The sequence below is a fragment of the Eriocheir sinensis genome, chromosome 23 (assembly GCF_024679095.1).
Source record: "Eriocheir sinensis breed Jianghai 21 chromosome 23, ASM2467909v1, whole genome shotgun sequence".
Lineage (NCBI taxonomy): Eukaryota > Metazoa > Arthropoda > Malacostraca > Decapoda > Varunidae > Eriocheir > Eriocheir sinensis.
Genome location: NC_066531.1, coordinates 1,431,941 through 1,451,112, shown reverse-complemented (window position 1 = coordinate 1,451,112; position 19,172 = coordinate 1,431,941). Strand labels below are relative to the sequence as shown.

Here is a 19,172-nt window from a genome sequence, read left to right as displayed (position 1 = left end):
TCTAACCGTTGTGGCTACTGGCAATGCCCGTGCGCCAATCCAGGAGCGAGTTGTCGGTTCACCGTAACCTGGTGTCACACTGAGCCCTTTTCTTCCCACCGTGTTGGCAGCAGCTTGGACAACCGGCAAATCTAAATTTTTTTGGGTGTGCTTCACACACGGCCAAGGTCAGTTGCCCGTATCCACATCCACAACGTAAACAAAGCACTTGCCCTGTATCAACATGGCGTCGTCTACTAAAGTAAGGGCTCTCGTGGCTTGGCGCAATTTTCAAAATTCAGTCGTGGTGGCTGCTAGCGCTAACTGAGGCTTTCGCGCTAATTAATTTTTTTCTTGGTAGATGGCGGTTCGCGCTAATTGAAGTTCACGCTAATTGATCTCGCGCTAAGTGGGGCTCTACTGTATGTACGTAATATCTTTATTTCTGAAGATGACCCAAACTTAGATATAATAAGTATGAAATACTAAGCAAAGGAATGGAGTGCAATGTGTGGTATACAAAAAGTAACATACCTCTTTAGGGTAGAAGAGTGACTGTGTGAGTTGTGTTCTCAGAGATTCAAGTAGCTCTGACAGCTGGTCATCCTGGCCATCAAGGCACATTAGCACCAGCTGCAGGAAGGGCCGGTGAGATGCCAGGGGCCAGTGTCCCAGAGACCTGCCCCCACACACATTCTCCATCCCATTGCTGCTGCTGACACTGCTTGGCTGGCTGTGGCTGGGTGGAGGGCTGGCCACCACACCTTCCACTGTGGTGGCTTCATCGTCCGTTGGCTTGGAGTTGCCAGAGTAGGCACCAAAGTTGACAGATTCCAGAACTTGACCTAAAAAATTGCCAAAAAAATAAAAAGGTTTTATAAATTCTAAAATGAATTGATAATTATCTATAATTTTTTTGTGAAAAAGGAAACTTAACCCGGCAGCAGCAGGGATCATGTTTCTTAATGGTCCCTCCAAGCGAGAAAAATGAGAAAAAATCACCCCTCACACAAACCATTTCATAATATATATCAAAGCATTTGTGATCAGATTATGTATCATCTATTTTGGGGGGTAAACATCATGGCACAAATTTGGCCCGTCGCTGCTACACGGTAAAGCCACAAATTTGTCCTGCCGCTCTAACACGGTGAAGCCACAAATTTGTCCCGTCGCTGCTACACGGTGAAGCCACAAATTTGGCCCGTCGCTGCTACACGGTGAAGCCACAAATTTGGCCCGTCGCTGCTACACGGTGAAGCCACAAATTTGGCCCGTCGCTGCTACACGGTGAAGCCACAAATTTGTTACATCGCTGCTACGGTGAAGCCACAAATTTGGCCGTCGCTGCTACGGTGAAGCCACAAATTTGGCCCTGGGCTGCTGCCGGTTTAAAAATAAAACTGCATGTCTACTGGTATGTAGTAAATAATGAAGATGAGATTATAAAAATCAATAAATAAAAAATAAAAAAAAAAAAAAAAAAAAAAACTTTTCCAAACTTATCTTGTATTAAAGCCATATTAAAGCCATTTTAAGATATCTATATAAAAAGCTACATTTTTTATATATAATTATTTCACTATATAAATCAACCAATATTAAGCCTTATTATACATGTTATTTATTTTATTATGTTTAGTATTCCACCCTATTTCTTCACATTTATGAATAATGCATCTAATTTGTTTTCTTTTGATACCAAACATGTATGCATATATATATATATATATATATATATATATATATATATATATATATATATATATATATATATATATATATATATATATATATATATATATACACACAGTAAAACCCGATTATCCAAAATGGAAGGGAAGCCTCTTCGGATAAGCCGATTTTTCGGATAATCCAGATTTATGGCCGCCATTTTGATCGCCGCCAGTTTGATCGTCGGCATTGTGTCTTGCTTTCTCGTTTGGATGAATATCACTTTGATCTTGCACCTTGGTTCTTATTTTCTCATTAGAACACATGTAGCTAGTTTGGACGGACCATTAGCATGTGTGACGCGACTGCCGCCGACTGACCATGTAAACAATGAAACCAAACAAACACACGCTTGTGAGCGTTGCAGATCTGAATTGTGAATGTTGCAGAGTGCGATTGTGAATGGTTGTGCAAGCTTGCAAGTGTGACCTTGATGCATCGTGCAGGTGGAGACACAGTATGATGACTCATATTATCACGCAACTCGTATGTTGGAAGGGGAATGTGGCATGGAGTGGAGAGGGGAGTCGTGTTTGTGTCGTTGTCTTGAGAGTACGGTGAGAGTAGTCGTGCAGTAGTTTGTTCGTCACTTACCCACTCGTCCTTGCTGGGGCGAAGGTGCGGACGTGGTGTTGTTGAGAGTTTGTTTAATGTATTTTGTCTAATACATTGATCTATTCGTTACAAGCTATTTCGGCAATACGTATTAGAAAGCATATTCATTTTAACTGTTCTTATCAATTTTAAATGTGTTAATATAGTACATATGTAGTTACTTTTATTTATTTTTGATGTTTTCTACCATTTTAGTATATAAAAAAAAAATTAATTGCATTATTCAGATCAATTTCGGATAATCCGGTTTTCGGATAATCCGCTGATAATCGGGTTTTACTGTATATATATATATATATATATATATATATATATATATATATAGATATATATATATATATATATATGTATACATACATATATACATACATATTTGGTATCAAAAGAAAGCAAATTAAATGTATTATTCATAAATGGGAAGAAATAGGGTTGAATCCTAAATAAATGAATAAAAAAAAACATGTATATTAAGGCTTAATATAGGTTGAATTATATAGTGAAATGATTATATATAAAAAAGTAGCTTTTTATATAGATATCTTAAAATGGCTTTATTACAAGATAGTCAACATATTGAAGTGTTCATATATGAATTTTTATGCAGATATATTAATTTTTGTGGCGTCAGGAAGCTTTTTCGTCGCGGCGTGAAATGAGTCAGATTCGGTGAAATTTCATCGCGACTTCTGGTCAAGCTCGAGCAATAACTACTGAAGCTAGGAAGGCGTGCTTGGTGGCAAATGAAAGCTCTATTAATACAAATTAATAATCAGAAAAAAATTGGAAAGCACTAAATAAATAAAAAAGTTATAAACAAAAAACTAGGACGTGTCCAAATCACCGCAAGAGGGCCAAAAAAACAGGCTATTTTGTGACGGCTCGACGACAAACTTGGAATCGAGCTGTCAAAAATTCCTTCAAGCTGGTCAAACTACATTGCCAAGAAGGGCTACATGCCAAAGTACATCCTTCTAGAAGCAATAGCAAGGCCACACTAGACAAAAACAGTAAAAGTGTCTGGAGTTCGTCAAAATCGCTCTCAATAGGGTTTACGTGTTGAGCTCTAGCGACAAAACTACTGGGAATAGGGAAATGTTATGCATCATCTTGGAAAGCACATTGGTAGGGCTACAGTATTTGTTAAATAAGTTTTTTGAAATTCTCGAAAATGATTGGGTTTCAAGGTTGGGAACTGATAAATAGTTTTTTTGTCGTTTTTTGCTAATTTATTCTATTTTTTACCCTTTCAAGTCGGTTTTCGAGCCCGGTCGCTTATTTCAAAATATAGCCCTTTCATTTTGCCATCGATTGATACCTAAAACATTTCTGTAGCCCCAGAAATAAGGGAGTTATGGCGATTTGCACCAAAGCGGTTGATCTTCCAAAATTTGCGGCTTAATGACGATGGTACCGCAAAATCAAAAGAGTCCGCTGTCCATTACTTAAGATGTCACTGGCTACGGTGATGTTAGGTACGCCTATAAGCTCGCACCTTCAGCGGTCCAGTGAAACACGAGTGACTCCTTTAAAAACAAGCTCGACTGACATTTCCTTCAACTCAATATTTACTAAAGTAGCCATTTGCCAGTTGATTAATATAATTTCACTTAGATTTAAGGACAGACCACCTAGTCTGGACCACAAGGTCTGTGTGGTCTGAATATCTATGTAAATCTATGTAAATATCCCATACATTTTGTTACCACTGTGCTTCAATCAGGGGTCGTATTTCTAAAGTGCAAGTCTGAGTTGGAAAAATTTTAGGGCAGTCTTCTTTTCTGTTGCTACCAATACTCATCACCGAGCAGCTACAGACACTGAGTAATCAAATTCTTAGCTGACAGATAGTCATACTAAAGTATTAGCTTATTTCAAAATCATGAGGAACAACAATAGAAGGAAATTAAGGAATTCAAGAGGTAGAAGACTATCAGTAAGAGGAGGAGAGCTGATGAGATGAAGAGCCTTAGACTCCACTCTGTCCAATAGAGCTGTGTGAGTGGAGCCTCCCATTTGACTTCCACAGTACATGCTGAAAATTTTGACATACCTGCAACCTTCAACACTCTGCCTTGGACAGCCTTAGGAAGCTTGGAGATGAGTGGAGCTACAAGCATTATTGATTGAGGTTTTCGTGTTCTGAAAATGAAAACAGAAAATGAACACAAAATTTAAGAGAATTATTATCCAAAAAGTAGGGCAAGATTATTCACATATAATACATTTTAGAATATACTACCAAAAGATCTGGCATGCAATTTTATTTTTTAACCCAGTAGCAGCGGGGATCATGTTTTTTAATGGTCCCCCCAAGCGAGAAAAATGAAAAAAAATCACCCCTCACACAAACCATTTCATAATATATATCAAAGCATTTGTGATCAGATTATGTATCATCTATTTTTGGGGGTTTATATCATGGCATAAATTTGGCCCGTCGCTGCTACACGGTAAAGCCACAAATTTGGCCCGTCACTGCTACACGGTAAAGCCACAAATTTGGCCCGTCGCTGCTACACGGTAAAGCCACAAATTTGGCCAGTCGCTGCTACATGGTAAAGCCACAAATTTGGCCCGTCGCTGCTACATGGTAAAGCCACAAATTTGGCCCGTCGCTGCTACATGGTAAAGCCACAAATTTGGCCCATCGCTGCTACATGGTAAAGCCACAAATTTGGCCCATCGCTGCTACATGGTAAAGCCACAAATTTGGCCCGTCGCTGCTACACGGTAAAGCCACAAATTTGGCCATCGCTGCTACACGGTAAAGCCACAAATTTGGCCCGTCGCTGCTACACGGTAAAGCCACCAATTTATTTCGTCGCTGCTACACGGTAAAGCCACAAATTTGGCCGTCGCTGCTACGGTAAACCACAAGTTGGCTCGTCATGCTACCACGGTTAAACCACAAATTTGGTTCTCCGTTCATTCTATTTGCATGACCAACTCCTCCTTTCATCATTCACTTAGTCCTATTTATTCTTCTATTCTATTAGTAAAACCACAAATTTGGCTGCTACATGGTAAAGCCACCAATTTGTCCCGTCGCTTTGGTAAAGCCACATTGGTTACTTCTGGTCTGCTACATGGTAAAGCCACAAATTCCCTGTCTCCCATTATTTAAAGCCTAAATTTGGCCAGTCTCTCTCTCACACACACACCTGGTATTTGGCAAGGAGCTGAAATAATAGAAAATCTTAATACGTTTCCTGCGCTGCCTGGCAACTGCGAAACCCGCCCCACTGCGGCAGATTTCAAAGAGCCATAACTCCAGTTACCCGCCAGCTACGAATGCGGTAGGTTGTACGCTCTTTCTGAGGGCTGTACTGCGTGCAAGAAAGGCATAAAAAGCGTGTCCCACCGGTGGAACACTCCGCTCTACCAACGAAAAATTCAAAATTGCTGCAGAGTGCCCCACCGGTGGGACACAGTCTTTCTGGCACGCTTATGGTTGTGTTCCCTATATCTGTCAGTCTATATATGATTCAATTCATATGCATATTATATGTACCATTCAATCCATATGCATATGCATTAATTATAGATTGAGTGATATATCATGGATATATAATTATATTCATGACCTATCAATGTTTTCAGAGATGGATGGAGCTGGGTGCAGTAAACTTACACCATTACATCAGGAATCTGATGAAGATGATATTGCAAGCTATGACAGTCCCTCAACCCAATCAGATGATGAATCAGATGAGTGGCATCTACATCTATCAGAGTCAGAGGGTGATGACTTATCTAGTGGAGATGAAGAAAAACTGATTCAGAGGAGGAATCTCATTCATCTTCCAGCAGTGAATGCAGAGCTATCCAGCCTCCAGCTGTGCCAACACTGCCAGCACCATGTAAACAGAGTCAGGTATCAAGTAGGCCTAGGCCTTTCACTGGTAAAGAATAGTTGTGTGTAGATGTTTACACAAATAATCCATTACCCATTGATGTGCACAGTTTGCTTCTCACAGATGATGTGATTGATCACATTGTCTGTGAAACTAACAGATATGCAGAACAAGAAATTGAGAAGAGAGTTTTAACCAGAGGGTCTAGGATGAAGGGTTGGTATCCAACCACTAGGGAAGAGATAAAAAGGCTATTTGGCATTGCAATGTGTATGGGACTGGTCTCAAAGCCACAAATACGCTTATATTGGTGTTAAAAGGAAGTATACATCTATCCCTTAGTCTATGAGAATATGACAAGAGACAGGTTTCAAATACTTCTGAGATTCCTGCATTTTGCAGATAACACTTGTGCCTCAGAAGAGGATACACTTTACAAAATTAGGCCACTTGTAGAGAAATTGATACATAGGTTTCAAACCGTGTACAATCCTGGTCCTAATGTTGTGATTTATAAGTCTCTGATCCCTTTTCATGGAAGAGTAAAATTCAGGCAATATATCCCTGGGAAGGCTCATAAGTATGGTATAAAAATATGCAAACTATGTACTCCACAGGCATACACCTGGAATTTACAAGTATATGGAGGAAAGTCAACCAATGTTTCTCCTATGCTTCTTGGTGAAACTGTTGTGATGCACCTTGCTGAGAAGTTGCCCAACAAAGGAATAACAAAATATACTGATAACTTTTACACAACAAAAACAGTTGAAACAAAAAACATATCACTGTGGAACATTGAGAAAATCAAGAAAGAATCAACCTAAGGAAGTAGTATCTGGCAAACTGCAAAAAGGGCAAGTTGCTTGTAGAGAAAATGAAACTGGGGTGAAAGTTTACAATTGGGGGGACAAAAGACATGTCCTTTCTCTATCAACAGTCCCTGAACATGGCAGACCTGATGTTGCTTTCTGTAATATAATTAAACTGATCTCATTTGGCTCTTGTGCAACTATAAACAATTTGAGCATTCAACTTCAAAAAAATATATACTAAAGACCATGTGTATTCATATAATAGACATGTATTGAATGGGGTGGAAATACTATCAGGAAGATGGATAGAAAATAATTAAATATATCAATAATTACTTTTGTCCAGAGAGAGAGGGAGACATGGGTGACTGGTCCTGGTCGTGGTTGAGATGGAACACCTCGATGGCCGCCTGAGCAACATTGTCCAGCCATGTGTTCAGTTCCTGGGCTGACCCTCGCTGTTGCTCATACATCAGGTGCAGATCCAGCCACGAGATCCTCAAGCTCCATTCATCAAGATCCTGATGAATAAGTGATTTGCCAAAATTTACCAAACATGTTTTCAATTATAATTTTTTTTTTTTACAACAAAGGAGACAGCTCAAGGGCACAAAAAAGGAAACAATAATTAAAAAAGCCCGCTACTCACTGCTCCTACTTACTTAGTTATTGCATTTTCTATATAATATAAGCTTTTCAGAGCTCGATATCTCTGCCTATATCTCACAATATAAAAAAACTGTATTCACTTCAAAAGGACCATCAAATAAAAACGTTCCCTAAAGACAAAAACGGCGAGTCAAAATGGTATATTATAAATGTCTTAATGAAGTCACCAGCTCTATAAAAGAAAATCAGAAGTGGCAGAAATGAAAATGCTGAGATGGATGAGTGGAGTGACAAGAAAGGACAGGATTGAGAATGAGGTCATAAGAGGTACAGTGAAGGTAACAAGTGTAGGTAAGAAGGTGCAGGATGCGAGACTGAGATGTTTTGGTCATGTCAAGAGGAGAGAGGAAGGGAGTTGTGTAAGGCAGATGATGGACATGGAAGTGGGTGGCAGAAGGAGGAGAGGAAGACCCAGGACGAGATGGGAGGACTGTTTTGTGGCGGACGACAGGGAGAACTTGGACCTTGAGGTGGCAGAGGACAGGGTTAGACGGAGGAGACTCATCAAAAACAGCGACCCCACAGAGAAACGGGATAATAATGCTGCGGAAGAAGAAGAAGAATGAAGTCATCAGCCTTACTGTAGTACTTTTCTGAGTAGTGATAATAAGCTCGGCCCACTGAGGTCTGTTTGTTTGTGACTGGATAGCAGCTTGAGACATTCCTTTCCTGCTCTTCTTGAGAGACTGGCCTCTCCACACTACAAGCTTTATTTCTCTTCGCTGTAGCTCACTTACATCATATTATACTTGCTTGATTTTTTCACCACTAACCAGTAGATAATAGTGGATTAATACTGAGCTGAGAAAAAATATAATACATCTGTCTACCTCTTCTATAATTTATCAGCACATATGGTATTATAGTCTTCTCTTCTCTCCTCTAATGTTCATAATCATATTTCCTTTAAACTTTCCTCATATGTTAAGCCTGGCAAACTTGAACGCATTGCAGGGTGGGTGAAGTGATGGCCCCCCAATGTGAGCCCCTAGGGTCAGTTCGACAGTCCAGCAGTCATTGTAAGTCCCCAAACCAAGCTATAATCTCAACAATGATCTGTTTTTTCTTCGCAATACCAGATACTAAGGAGACTTCCCGTGTGGTCTACTAAAATTCAATCCTATTTAGATCAATCGCAAACATGATACAAGGATTTTCGGGGTATTTTGTGTTTGTTTGAGGAGCTTATGAACTTGCTGTACTGGACTGTAAAACTGGCCCCTACTGACTGTTTGAGAGGGAGGAGCACAACGGGGAAAACTGAAGACTCCTTACGTGAGGGGAAAGGCATTGGAGATATAAATATAGAATCATATTTTAACGACAACATAAAAATAACATGAGAAAAATTAAAAAGATGTCTAAGAGAATAATCTTCTATCTTAGTGTCTTGTTATTCTTTTAAAACCATGACACCACCACAATTTTACCTGAAGAATGTGGGAGATGATGGTGTGTTGATCTTGAGAGGAGTCATTATGATTGCTGGGTGAGTCAGGGTGGCAGATCTGATGCAACAATCTTTGAGCCTGGAATGAGGAAAAAGCACTGTTAGCAAATATTAACCCAGTGGTAGCAGCGGGGATCATGTTTCTTAATGGTCCCACTAAGCGAGAAAAATGAGAAAAAATCATCACTCACACAAACCATTTCATAATATATATCGAAGCATTTGTGATCAGTTTATGTATCATCTATTTTGGGGGGTTTAACCCTTTCATGGCTAAACGCTCGCGGCGAGCATTAGGCGTATTTGCTGGTGGTGCTAAATGCTTGTTACGAGCTCCACCCACACTCAAATCTCCCGCGTATGAGTGTTCAAACAATATTTCTCACACTACAGGATTGCCAATTGAGTGTGTTCTCCACTAAATTTGGTGGAAAATCATAAAAGCCCAGCGCGGAAAATCTATGGACGAGCAACTGGCGGATGTTGTTGACCAATATAGCGACATTTTTGCATAGCTTCACCTATCACCTGACTGATATTTTGACCAAATAGTTGTAAATATTGCAGTTGGCAATACTGCCCTGCCAGCACCCCATCATCAAGAGATCTACTCAGCAGTTGCCTTACGGCTGACCGTCGTGCACGTATAAATGTACGTCTTCACAGGCAACACCCCCTGAACGTGCCTGTACGTTCGCAGGAGAGGCTTACATAACCGAATCATAGAGATCTTGGCCTCCTCTTTCCAATGGTGTTTTTGTTTTGTAGCTGTGATGAATAGTTTTTGAGATATAGCAGTTAAAAGGGATTCCCTTCCCCCGATGGGGTGCCCGAGCGCACCTGAGGGGATAATCTCGTTGCGAGCGCTTAGCAATGAAAGGGTTAAATCGTGGCACAAATTTGGCCCGTCGCTGCTACACGATAAAGCCACAAATTTGGCCCGTCGCTGCTACCAGGTTAAGGGCCTTTTCAATTTCTTCAGCTAAATCTATAGTATGCTTCACACCAACCTGTCTGGGTGTAAGGGCACTGTCCAGGAGGTTCTCGGCACTGCACAGCTCTTCAGGAATCTTCAGGCAGCGCTCCCTGACCCATTCTTGGGAGCAAATTTGCCTTAGAGCATAGCGTGCAAAATCAGCTAGACTGGCTTTCTCGGCATCCTTCCTGTAAAACATATTATTCTTAATTTAGTAACTGCGAATATTTTTGTGATATGTATTTCCATAATTCATGTAATGCCTCGTAAAAAACTACCACCCTTCACATTATGGACTGCACTGCCTACATTAATAATTATAATTTATTTATCAGTAAACATCAGACAAGAAAGGATGCAAAAAAGAAAGACAGAAATGGCTAAAAAATGCAGTTCCTAAAAGTGGATGGAAATAAAACTTAAGAAATGTGTACAAGGGCCAATACATTTTTTGAAGCATTTAAAATCAGGGTGATACCTTTGTTCAGGTACGACCTAACCCGGGCCCCACCTCGCCACCCTTCCCTCCCTTCATCACTCTCACCTTCTTTCCTCCTGTTTCTGACCCATCCCTATTTTCTTACCCCTCACAACCCCTATTCATGGTTTCACTCTTTGGATATAATCATTAGAGGTAAAATAAGGTGATTTTTTATTTCATTGCTGAAATAAAATACAATAAAACCTTGAATAAGTTTTCATAGGTCATTCCACCCATGCAACTGTTCTATCCATCTTGAGAGAGAGAGAGAGAGAGAGAGAGAGAGAGAGAGAGAGAGAGAGAGAGAGAGAGAGAGAGAGAGAGAGAGAATTACATAGATAACCAGACCACACAGGCCCTAAGATCCAAACTAGGTGGTCTGTCCTAAACCTACCCAAACTAGGTGGTCTATCCTAAACCTACCCAAACAAGGTGGTCTATCCTAAACCTACCCAAACTAGGTGGTCTATCCTAAACCTACCCAAACAAGGTGGTCTATCCTAAACCTACCCAAACTAGGTGGTCTATCCTAAACCTACCCAAACAAGGTGGTCTATCCTAAACCTACCCAAACTAGGTGGTCTATCCTAAACCTACCCAAACTAGGTGGTCTATCCTAAACCTACCCAAACTAGGTGGTCTATCCTAAACCTACCCAAACAAGGTGGTCTATCCTAAACCTACCCAAACAAGGTGGTCTATCCTAAACCTAGCCAAACTAGGTGGTCTATCCTAAACCTACCCAAACTAGGTGGTCTATCCTAAAACTAATCAAACAAGGTGGTCTATCCTAAACCTAGCCAAACAAGGTGGTCTATCCTAAACCTACCCAAACTAGGTGGTCTATCCTAAACCTACCCAAACTAGGTGGTCTATCCTAAACCTACCCAAACTAGGTGGTCTATCCTAAACCTACCCAAACTAGGTGGTCTATCCTAAACCTACCCAAACTAGGTGGTCTATCCTAAACCTACCCAAACTAGGTGGTCTATCCTAAACCTACCCAAACTAGGTGGTCTATCCTAAACCTAAGTGACAGTTGTTAAGCGGCCACCATGACGTTAAAACTGACCTACTAGTGAACATTTAGATGGAGGAGATAGCGGTCAAGATTATTCTTAAATGATGCAATCGAGTTACACTGCACCAGTGATGGTGGTAATCTGTTCCAATCTCGAACGACAGCATTAGTGAAGAATTTTGTGCAATCTGAATGAGCTTGTCTACATTTGAGTTTAACGCCATTATTTCTCGTTCGAGTCGAATCATCCATCACAAACAGCTTGGTCGGATCCACGTTGGTAAAACCGTTAAGTATTTTAAAGCACTCGATCACTTTTCCTCTTAGGCGGCGTTTTTCAAGAGAAAACAGGTTTAAATGTGACAGCCTTTCCTCGTAGGGTTTGTTTCGTAATGAAGGAATCATCTTGGTTGCTCTACGCTGAACACCTTCTAATTTAGCAATGTCTTTTGCATGGTGGGGAGACCAAAACTGCACGGCATACTCCAAATGAGGTCTGACGAAACTAATATACAAAGGTAGTATAACGTCTTTATTCTTGAATGAAAAATTTCTCTTAATCAAACCGATCATCCTGTTTGCTTTTTTAACGGACTCGTTGTACTGCTGGGAAAACTTGAGGTTAGACGTGACTGTTACGCCAAGATCTTTGACCGAGTGAACGCTTTTAATTTTAACGCCGCACATTTCATAGTCCTTCTTTATATTCCTAGATCCAACCTGCAGAATCTGGCACTTGTTTATATCAAAAGACATTTCCCATTTTACTGACCAATCTGATATTTTACGCAAATCTTCTTGTAAGTACAGCATTGACGATTTTTGTGTCGTCCGCAAATTTACTAATGAAATTGTTGAGACCAAGGTCAATGTCGTTGATGTAAATGACGAAGAGAACAGGTCCCAGGACAGAGCCTTGGGGGAAAGGAGAGAGAGAGAGAGAGAGAGAGAGATGCACGCTCTCTCACCCCCCCCCTGTCTCTCTCTCTCTCTCTCTCTCTCTCTCTCTCTCTCTTTCCCTCTCCCTTCATATCCCTTCGTGTGTGTGTGTGTGTGTGTGTGTGTGTGTGTGTGTGTGTGTGTGTGTGTGTGTTATCTCTTCTCCACACCACATCGTGATGACAGCCACAACACTGGCCTCTTTCTCCCAAAGTAACATGCTTCCATAGCTGGGCGTTATCGCAATAAGTTATCGCGATACTTTATCACTGATAACAAAATCGGGTTATCGGCCATCCGCTACTTATATATATATATATATATATATATATATATATATATATATATATATATATATATATATATATATATATATATATATATATATATATATATATTTACACATATATGTATCGGTATCTTCATTACTTGTAACCAAACAGCTGATAATCGCTACCTTTTTTCCGCCTCTCAGAAAAAAAACGTAGTCTCCTCCCTACTGCGCATGTGTGGCCCAGGCACCCGGTGTTGTATGAAAAATCTTCGGTGAAGAGATTTCATGCTTAGATCATCAACATTAAAACACTAGGTTATTTTTTTTTATGTTAGACTAAAAAATCACTCTATCAAAGAGAAAAATCATTTAATTTTGCCCCCAAAATGATTATTCACTGCCTGAAATTTGTGATCCCGTTGTAAAGAGCGCAAACAGAGACCAGCGGCTTGTGTTACCACGTGGCGGCGTAGTGCATGGCCTCTCAGCTGTGTCTCGAGTGACGGAGTGAGTGCCAGTGTTCCATTTCCCAGTGCTTCAGTGCTTCTTTACTGAAGTGACTGTTAAAGTGTTAATGGTGATAAGCAAGAATAACTGAATAAGTAGTGATGGGCCAGTTCATGAGAGACCAGTGTTTGTAAACAAAAGTGCCAGCGTTTGACGGTGCGGACGCCAAACAACACAACACCGGTTCAGGCGTTTCTGGTATTACCGTCCATAGGTACGTGTCAACGTGTGGTTATCAGGTTTTGTAAGTTTTCTAAAATACAGATAATGAAAATTTGAATTCATCTATATTTTTTATTTGAAATATCAATATAGTATCGGTTTCGCCGATCGGACTTATCGCTAGCTAGTATCAGAATTGTGCATTTATATCGGGTATCGGTTATCGGTTATCACCTATATTTGTGTCTCCAGTTAACGAATATCGGTTATCACCGATAAGGTTTTCCATTATCAGTTATCAGTTATTGGGAATAAGGTTTTCTGCTATCGTGCCCAGCCATGCATGCTTCAGCATCAATAGATTAGCTATTCAAAGCAATATTCATAAGATGACAACCAAAGAAAACAGCTACAAGCCATTCTTCTTTTAGGGTGGACTAATGAATGCATGGTGTATAGATACACCACTGGATTCAAGAAGTTAAATATCAATGACAAACATATACCAGCTACTATCTGTATTCAACACCTTCAACTATGGATCTAGTTAAAACTCAAATTCTCCATACTTTACCCAAACTAGAAAAAAAACTAAATTATGAAGCTGGGTCGTGCATATCAACCCAGATTCTAGATTCAAAGAACAGCTCTGGAGGACAGCATGAACCAAGCAGGATGGCACCACTAAAAACACTTGCCCGTGCCATAACAGCATATACTCACCCCATCATGTCAGAGTCATTTGAGCCACTGCCCAAGTCCGATGTTCCAAGAATGTCAGATATTGAGGCTTGACTTTTGCTCTGCCCACTCAAAACATCACTGACAATTAGCATTGCCTGCAATTAATGGATAATATCAGAGGTGTGCTTTATGGAAAAAAAGAAAAGAATTATGAGTTTTGGAAAAGTTCAAACTGGAAAGAAGTTGAGTTACCTTCAGGACAGCCAAGAGAGGGCTCAGAGTGATGGCTGTGTGGGCGGCAGCCAGCAGGTGGCGGTCACAGCTCAGGCGAATGCTGCGCTGTGACATACCAGCAGGTACACTCTGAGAAGAACCTGTCAAATATATATAACAAAAACTTAGCTGAAGTGTGTGTGTGTGTGTGTGTGTGTGTGTGTGTGTGTGTGTGTGTGGGGTGGGGGTGGGGGGTCATCTTCAAAGGCTATTGCAATATCAGCCTTTGTAATCTCTGGCATAATATCAGACTTCATATCTGTGAAAACCATGCTGGAAATCAATCATTAAAATAGTGAATACATTTAACCCGGTAGCAGCGGGGATCATGTTTCTTATTGGTCCCTCTAAACGAAAAAAATGAGAAAAAATCACCCCTCACACAAACCATTTCATTATATATATCAAAGCATTTGTGATCAGTTTATGCATCATCTATTTTGAGGGGGTTAAGTCATGGCACAAATTTGGCCCGTTGCTGCTCCGCGGTAAGGCCACAAATTTGGCCCGTTGCTGCTACCGGGTTAAAAAAAAAAGGCACATCAAAAATGGATGAGTAAATCTTTTTGTGGGGCAATAAATGAGGCTGTCTGTATCCTCACACACCAGCAAGACTGGGTGGGACCCTTGCATCACAAAGGAAAGGTCTCTTAGCCCTACTTTCTGGACAAAACAGGTCAGCCATTACACTTGAACTGCTCTGAAGTTAACTGAGAAAACTGTTGATGTTGTGTTGCTCCCTGAGGCTTGGGAATAAAGGTCTATCTGTTGCATCCAGCTGTCAGGAGATGCATTCTAAACTTCAATGCCTTGAATGCAATAATTGGCTCATGTTATGACCATAACCTAACACTGGTCTAGTTCCTTAAATAACGATGACATTTAAAATACATAATCTTCTGAAAAAGAAGCACTTAATCTTGGAAATGTAAAGCTGTGCCAGAGCCATAAAATAAGCAATTTCAACAATGGATTTTGATAGCTGATTAAAATGCTTCAACTAACATAAAACTTTATAAACTTGCATTAGAATAATGAAGGCAGCTAGATAAGTGATTATAAAATCAATACATCCTTTATGCTGTAGCAAACGTGAACTTCTGATGTAGTGAAAATCAATGTTTTCAATCTAATAAAAACATGGCTCTATATTTAAAAGGGACACTGCATAATTATTAAAGTATGGGTACTATGGTGATTTAAACCCATTACAGTGCAACACAAGTGTCAACATGTAAAGCAGTGAATACACTATGCTGCCAAGTGTAAGAGCAAGGGGCACCACCCACCAGCGGAGTATTGAGCAGGCTGGGGCGTATCCACACTTTTGAAAATTCTCAACAGCAGGTGGCAGGTGAGTCGGGCACCAGGCTCAGCATCCGGGTTGCCCTCCCCTGGTGAAGGCAATCATCTTACAATGCTATTTCAACATATAATAGAAAAAGCAATAGTTTTAAGTTTTCTCAATTGACAAACTTTCTTAGGCATCAATTATTTGTGAAATTAAGACTATACTGTTATTCACTAGTTATGAAGGGTGATAAGACTATACTGTTATTCACTAGTTATGAAGGGTGATGAGACTATACTGTTATTCACTAGTTATGAAGGGTGATGAGACTATACTGTTATTCACTAGTTATGAAGGGTGATAAGACTATACTGTTATTCACTAGTTATGAAGGGTGATGAGACTATACTGTTATTCACTAGTTATGAAGGGTGATAAGACTATACTGTTATTCACTAGTTATGAAGGGTGATAAGACTATACTGTTATTCACTAGTTATGAAGGGTGATAAGACTATACTGTTATTCACTAGTTATGAAGGGTGATAAGACTATACTGTTATTCACTAGTTATGAAGGGTGATACAACTATACTGTTATTCACTAGTTATGAAGGGTGATAAGACTATACTGTTATGAAGTATACTGTTATTCTACTATGAAGGGTGATAAGACTATACTGTTATTCACTATGAAGGGTGATATGACTATACTGTTATTCACTAATTATGAAGGTGATATGACTAATTTATTATGTACTTGAAGATATGAAGCAGCTCACTTTTATATCTACCATGAGGCTCAGCACTTTTTTTGTAGTATTTTGCCCACTATTACAGGATAAGATTACAACAGCACTTCACCTAAACCCCAACACCAACTTTGAATGATCACATGTATCCATATTTCATTTTTTTTAGGTTCAGCTGCAGCATTTTCACATTCCAGGGCAGAGCATGAAGACAACAGTTCTCATCCTGATATAAATGACTGTATGCCTTGCAGGAGGATAAGACTAACTTTTCCATTAACCAAATTTAAATGCAGGAACCAGAAAATCCAATTAGCTCTTTGTCTCATCAGCTCTCCTCCTCCTACTGATAGTTTTCTACCTCTTAAATTCTGTCGTGATGTTGCCTCTCTTTCTATCTTCTATCGCTATTTTCACGCTGACTGCTCTTCTGAACTTGCTAACTGCATGCCTCCCCCCCTCCCGCTGCCCCACTGCACACGACTTTCTACTCATGCTCATCCCTATACTGTCCAAACCCCTTATGCAAGAGTTAACCAGCATCTTCACTCTTTCATCCCTATACTGTCCAAACCCCTTATGCAAGAGTTAACCAGCATCACTTTCATCTCTCACGCTGGTAAACTCTGGAGCAATCTTCCTTCATCTGTATTTCCTCCTGCCTACGACTTGAACTCTTTCAAGAGGAGGGTATCAGGACACCTCTCCTCCTGAAATTGACCTCTCTTTCGGCCACCTCTTTTGATTTTTTTTTGTAGGAGCAGCGAGTAGCGGGCTTTTTTTTATTATTGTTTCCTTTTTTTGTGCCCTTGAGCTGTCTCCTTTGTTGTGAAAAATAAATAAATAAATAAATAAATAAAAATTAAAACATGCAATGAACATTACCTGTATTCCATGCTTCCATCAAGGAAGGCAAAGCAACACATTTGAGGAAGTCTGGGAGAGTGAAGCAGTGACGGGCTATGAGTATGGCTGTAAACACTGCCAAGGAACTGTGGATGGTGGGTGTGGAGAGAGGGTCGCGAAGGCCCACCTGTCCCAGTACATCAATGTAACCTGGGCTGTCCTTGGAGGAGCAGCAAAGGGCATTCAAGACTCCTGTATGGGGAAAACAAAATGACATTATATCAAAATCCCCGCCCGGTGCCACCAAGCTGGGATTTTTCAGCCGCCGCCGAGTGGCTTAAAACTACCCACATGCTGTCCAGAAGACCACCTATCATCCCGGACTCTAGATTCTAGGATTAAAGATGAGCTCCGGGAGGGCACCATGAGCCTATGCAAGATGGCGCCACTATAAACACTCGCCTGTGCCAGAACGGGCTGGGCCGACCATCAGGCCCCACCGGGAAGAAGCCTACCGGCGCTATAGGCCTCAACGTAAAAAAAAAAAAAAAAAAAAAAAAAAAATGAAAAGCAACAGTTCAACTATCAGTGACATATTTTGTGCTGTTACCATCCCTTCAAGAGCTTCAAATTAATCTGAATATTAGTTTCTATTTTCTTCCTAATCCTACACAGTAAAAGTCTGTTAATCTGGTTTGCAGTGGCCCAGCCTGATGCCAGATTATCAGATATGTGGACTATTGAATGGCAGTATGTGAATGAACAATTAGATTTTTTTTTTTTGTTGTATCTCACTCTACCAGAATAGCATTGTATCTTTGTACTGTCAACCCTTTCCATCCGTGACGCAGACATCGGCGTCACAGTATGGAGGGTCAAGAGGAAGTGGAAGAGGATTAATCATCTTCTAAACTTCTCAATCCTCCTCTAAATTCTCTTCCATTTCCTCTGAAGACGTTTAGAAGAGGATTAAGAGGAAATGGAAGAAGATTAAGAGGTTTAGAAGAGGACTAACCGTGACGCCGTCGGACGATGACATAAAGAAAATGTGAAGAAACTTGATGATGTTACATAATGGGAGTGTATGGGAAGGGAAAACATAAGATTTCTGCCATAACCAGCCCAATACAGTCAGTTCTCTGAGAAAGTATGGTTTTAAAAATATATAATATCTGTCCTGTATTGTAAGAGTTAGATAGGACATTTTAATGTACTCAATTCTCTTTACAGTTTAAATATTTCCTTACCTAACCATTCAGCTGATAATGCATTGCAGGATGCAGTCAATTCAGCACAGAGGATGGCCATATCATTCAGTTTTTCATTGGATGTGTTGGGGGAACAAGCATCTATGATCGCATTGCACACAAAGCTGTACCGATTGGTGGGATCTGCAAGCTGCTTTGGTACCCCTGGATCAATCTTCAATCTGGTAAGACGGAAACAAAACAGACCATTCATTTTCTAGCTCACATAAATCCTCAACATCGCCATCATGACCCTATCTTACACCTAGGTCAACCCGGTGGTAGCAGCGGGGATCATGTTTCTTAATGGTCCCTCCAAGCGAGAAAAATAAGAAAAAATCACCCCTCACACAAACCATTTCATAATATATATCAAAGCATTTGTGATCAGATTATGTATCATCTAATTTGGGGGGTTTCTATCATGGCACAAATTTGGCCCGTCGCTGCTACACGGTAAAGCCACATATTTGGCCCGTCGCTGGTGTACAATATAGATCATAAGAAACGAAAAAATATTTATAATAAGAGAAAAGGTCTCAAATGAAATGGGCCAAACCACACATTTACATAGAACATACATGATAGAGCACTAGATCCTAAC

The 19,172-nt window shown here is 40.3% G+C and overlaps 1 protein-coding gene across 1 annotated transcript in view; it reads right to left on the bottom strand.

Moving 5' to 3' along the window:
* Positions 1-19,172, bottom strand: part of LOC127002326 (mediator of RNA polymerase II transcription subunit 12-like protein) — an 83,732-nt gene that overhangs the window by 24,212 nt on the left and 40,348 nt on the right. The window contains exons 18-27 of the mRNA XM_050868145.1: positions 18,569-18,750; positions 17,361-17,573; positions 15,723-15,827; positions 14,413-14,534; positions 14,200-14,315; positions 10,127-10,280; positions 9,097-9,195; positions 7,334-7,518; positions 4,379-4,467; positions 514-824 (exon numbers count right to left, since the gene is read on the bottom strand). Coding sequence (XP_050724102.1) covers positions 514-824; positions 4,379-4,467; positions 7,334-7,518; positions 9,097-9,195; positions 10,127-10,280; positions 14,200-14,315; positions 14,413-14,534; positions 15,723-15,827; positions 17,361-17,573; positions 18,569-18,750 — 1,576 coding nt within the window. The remainder of the gene's footprint in view (positions 1-513; positions 825-4,378; positions 4,468-7,333; positions 7,519-9,096; positions 9,196-10,126; positions 10,281-14,199; positions 14,316-14,412; positions 14,535-15,722; positions 15,828-17,360; positions 17,574-18,568; positions 18,751-19,172) is intronic.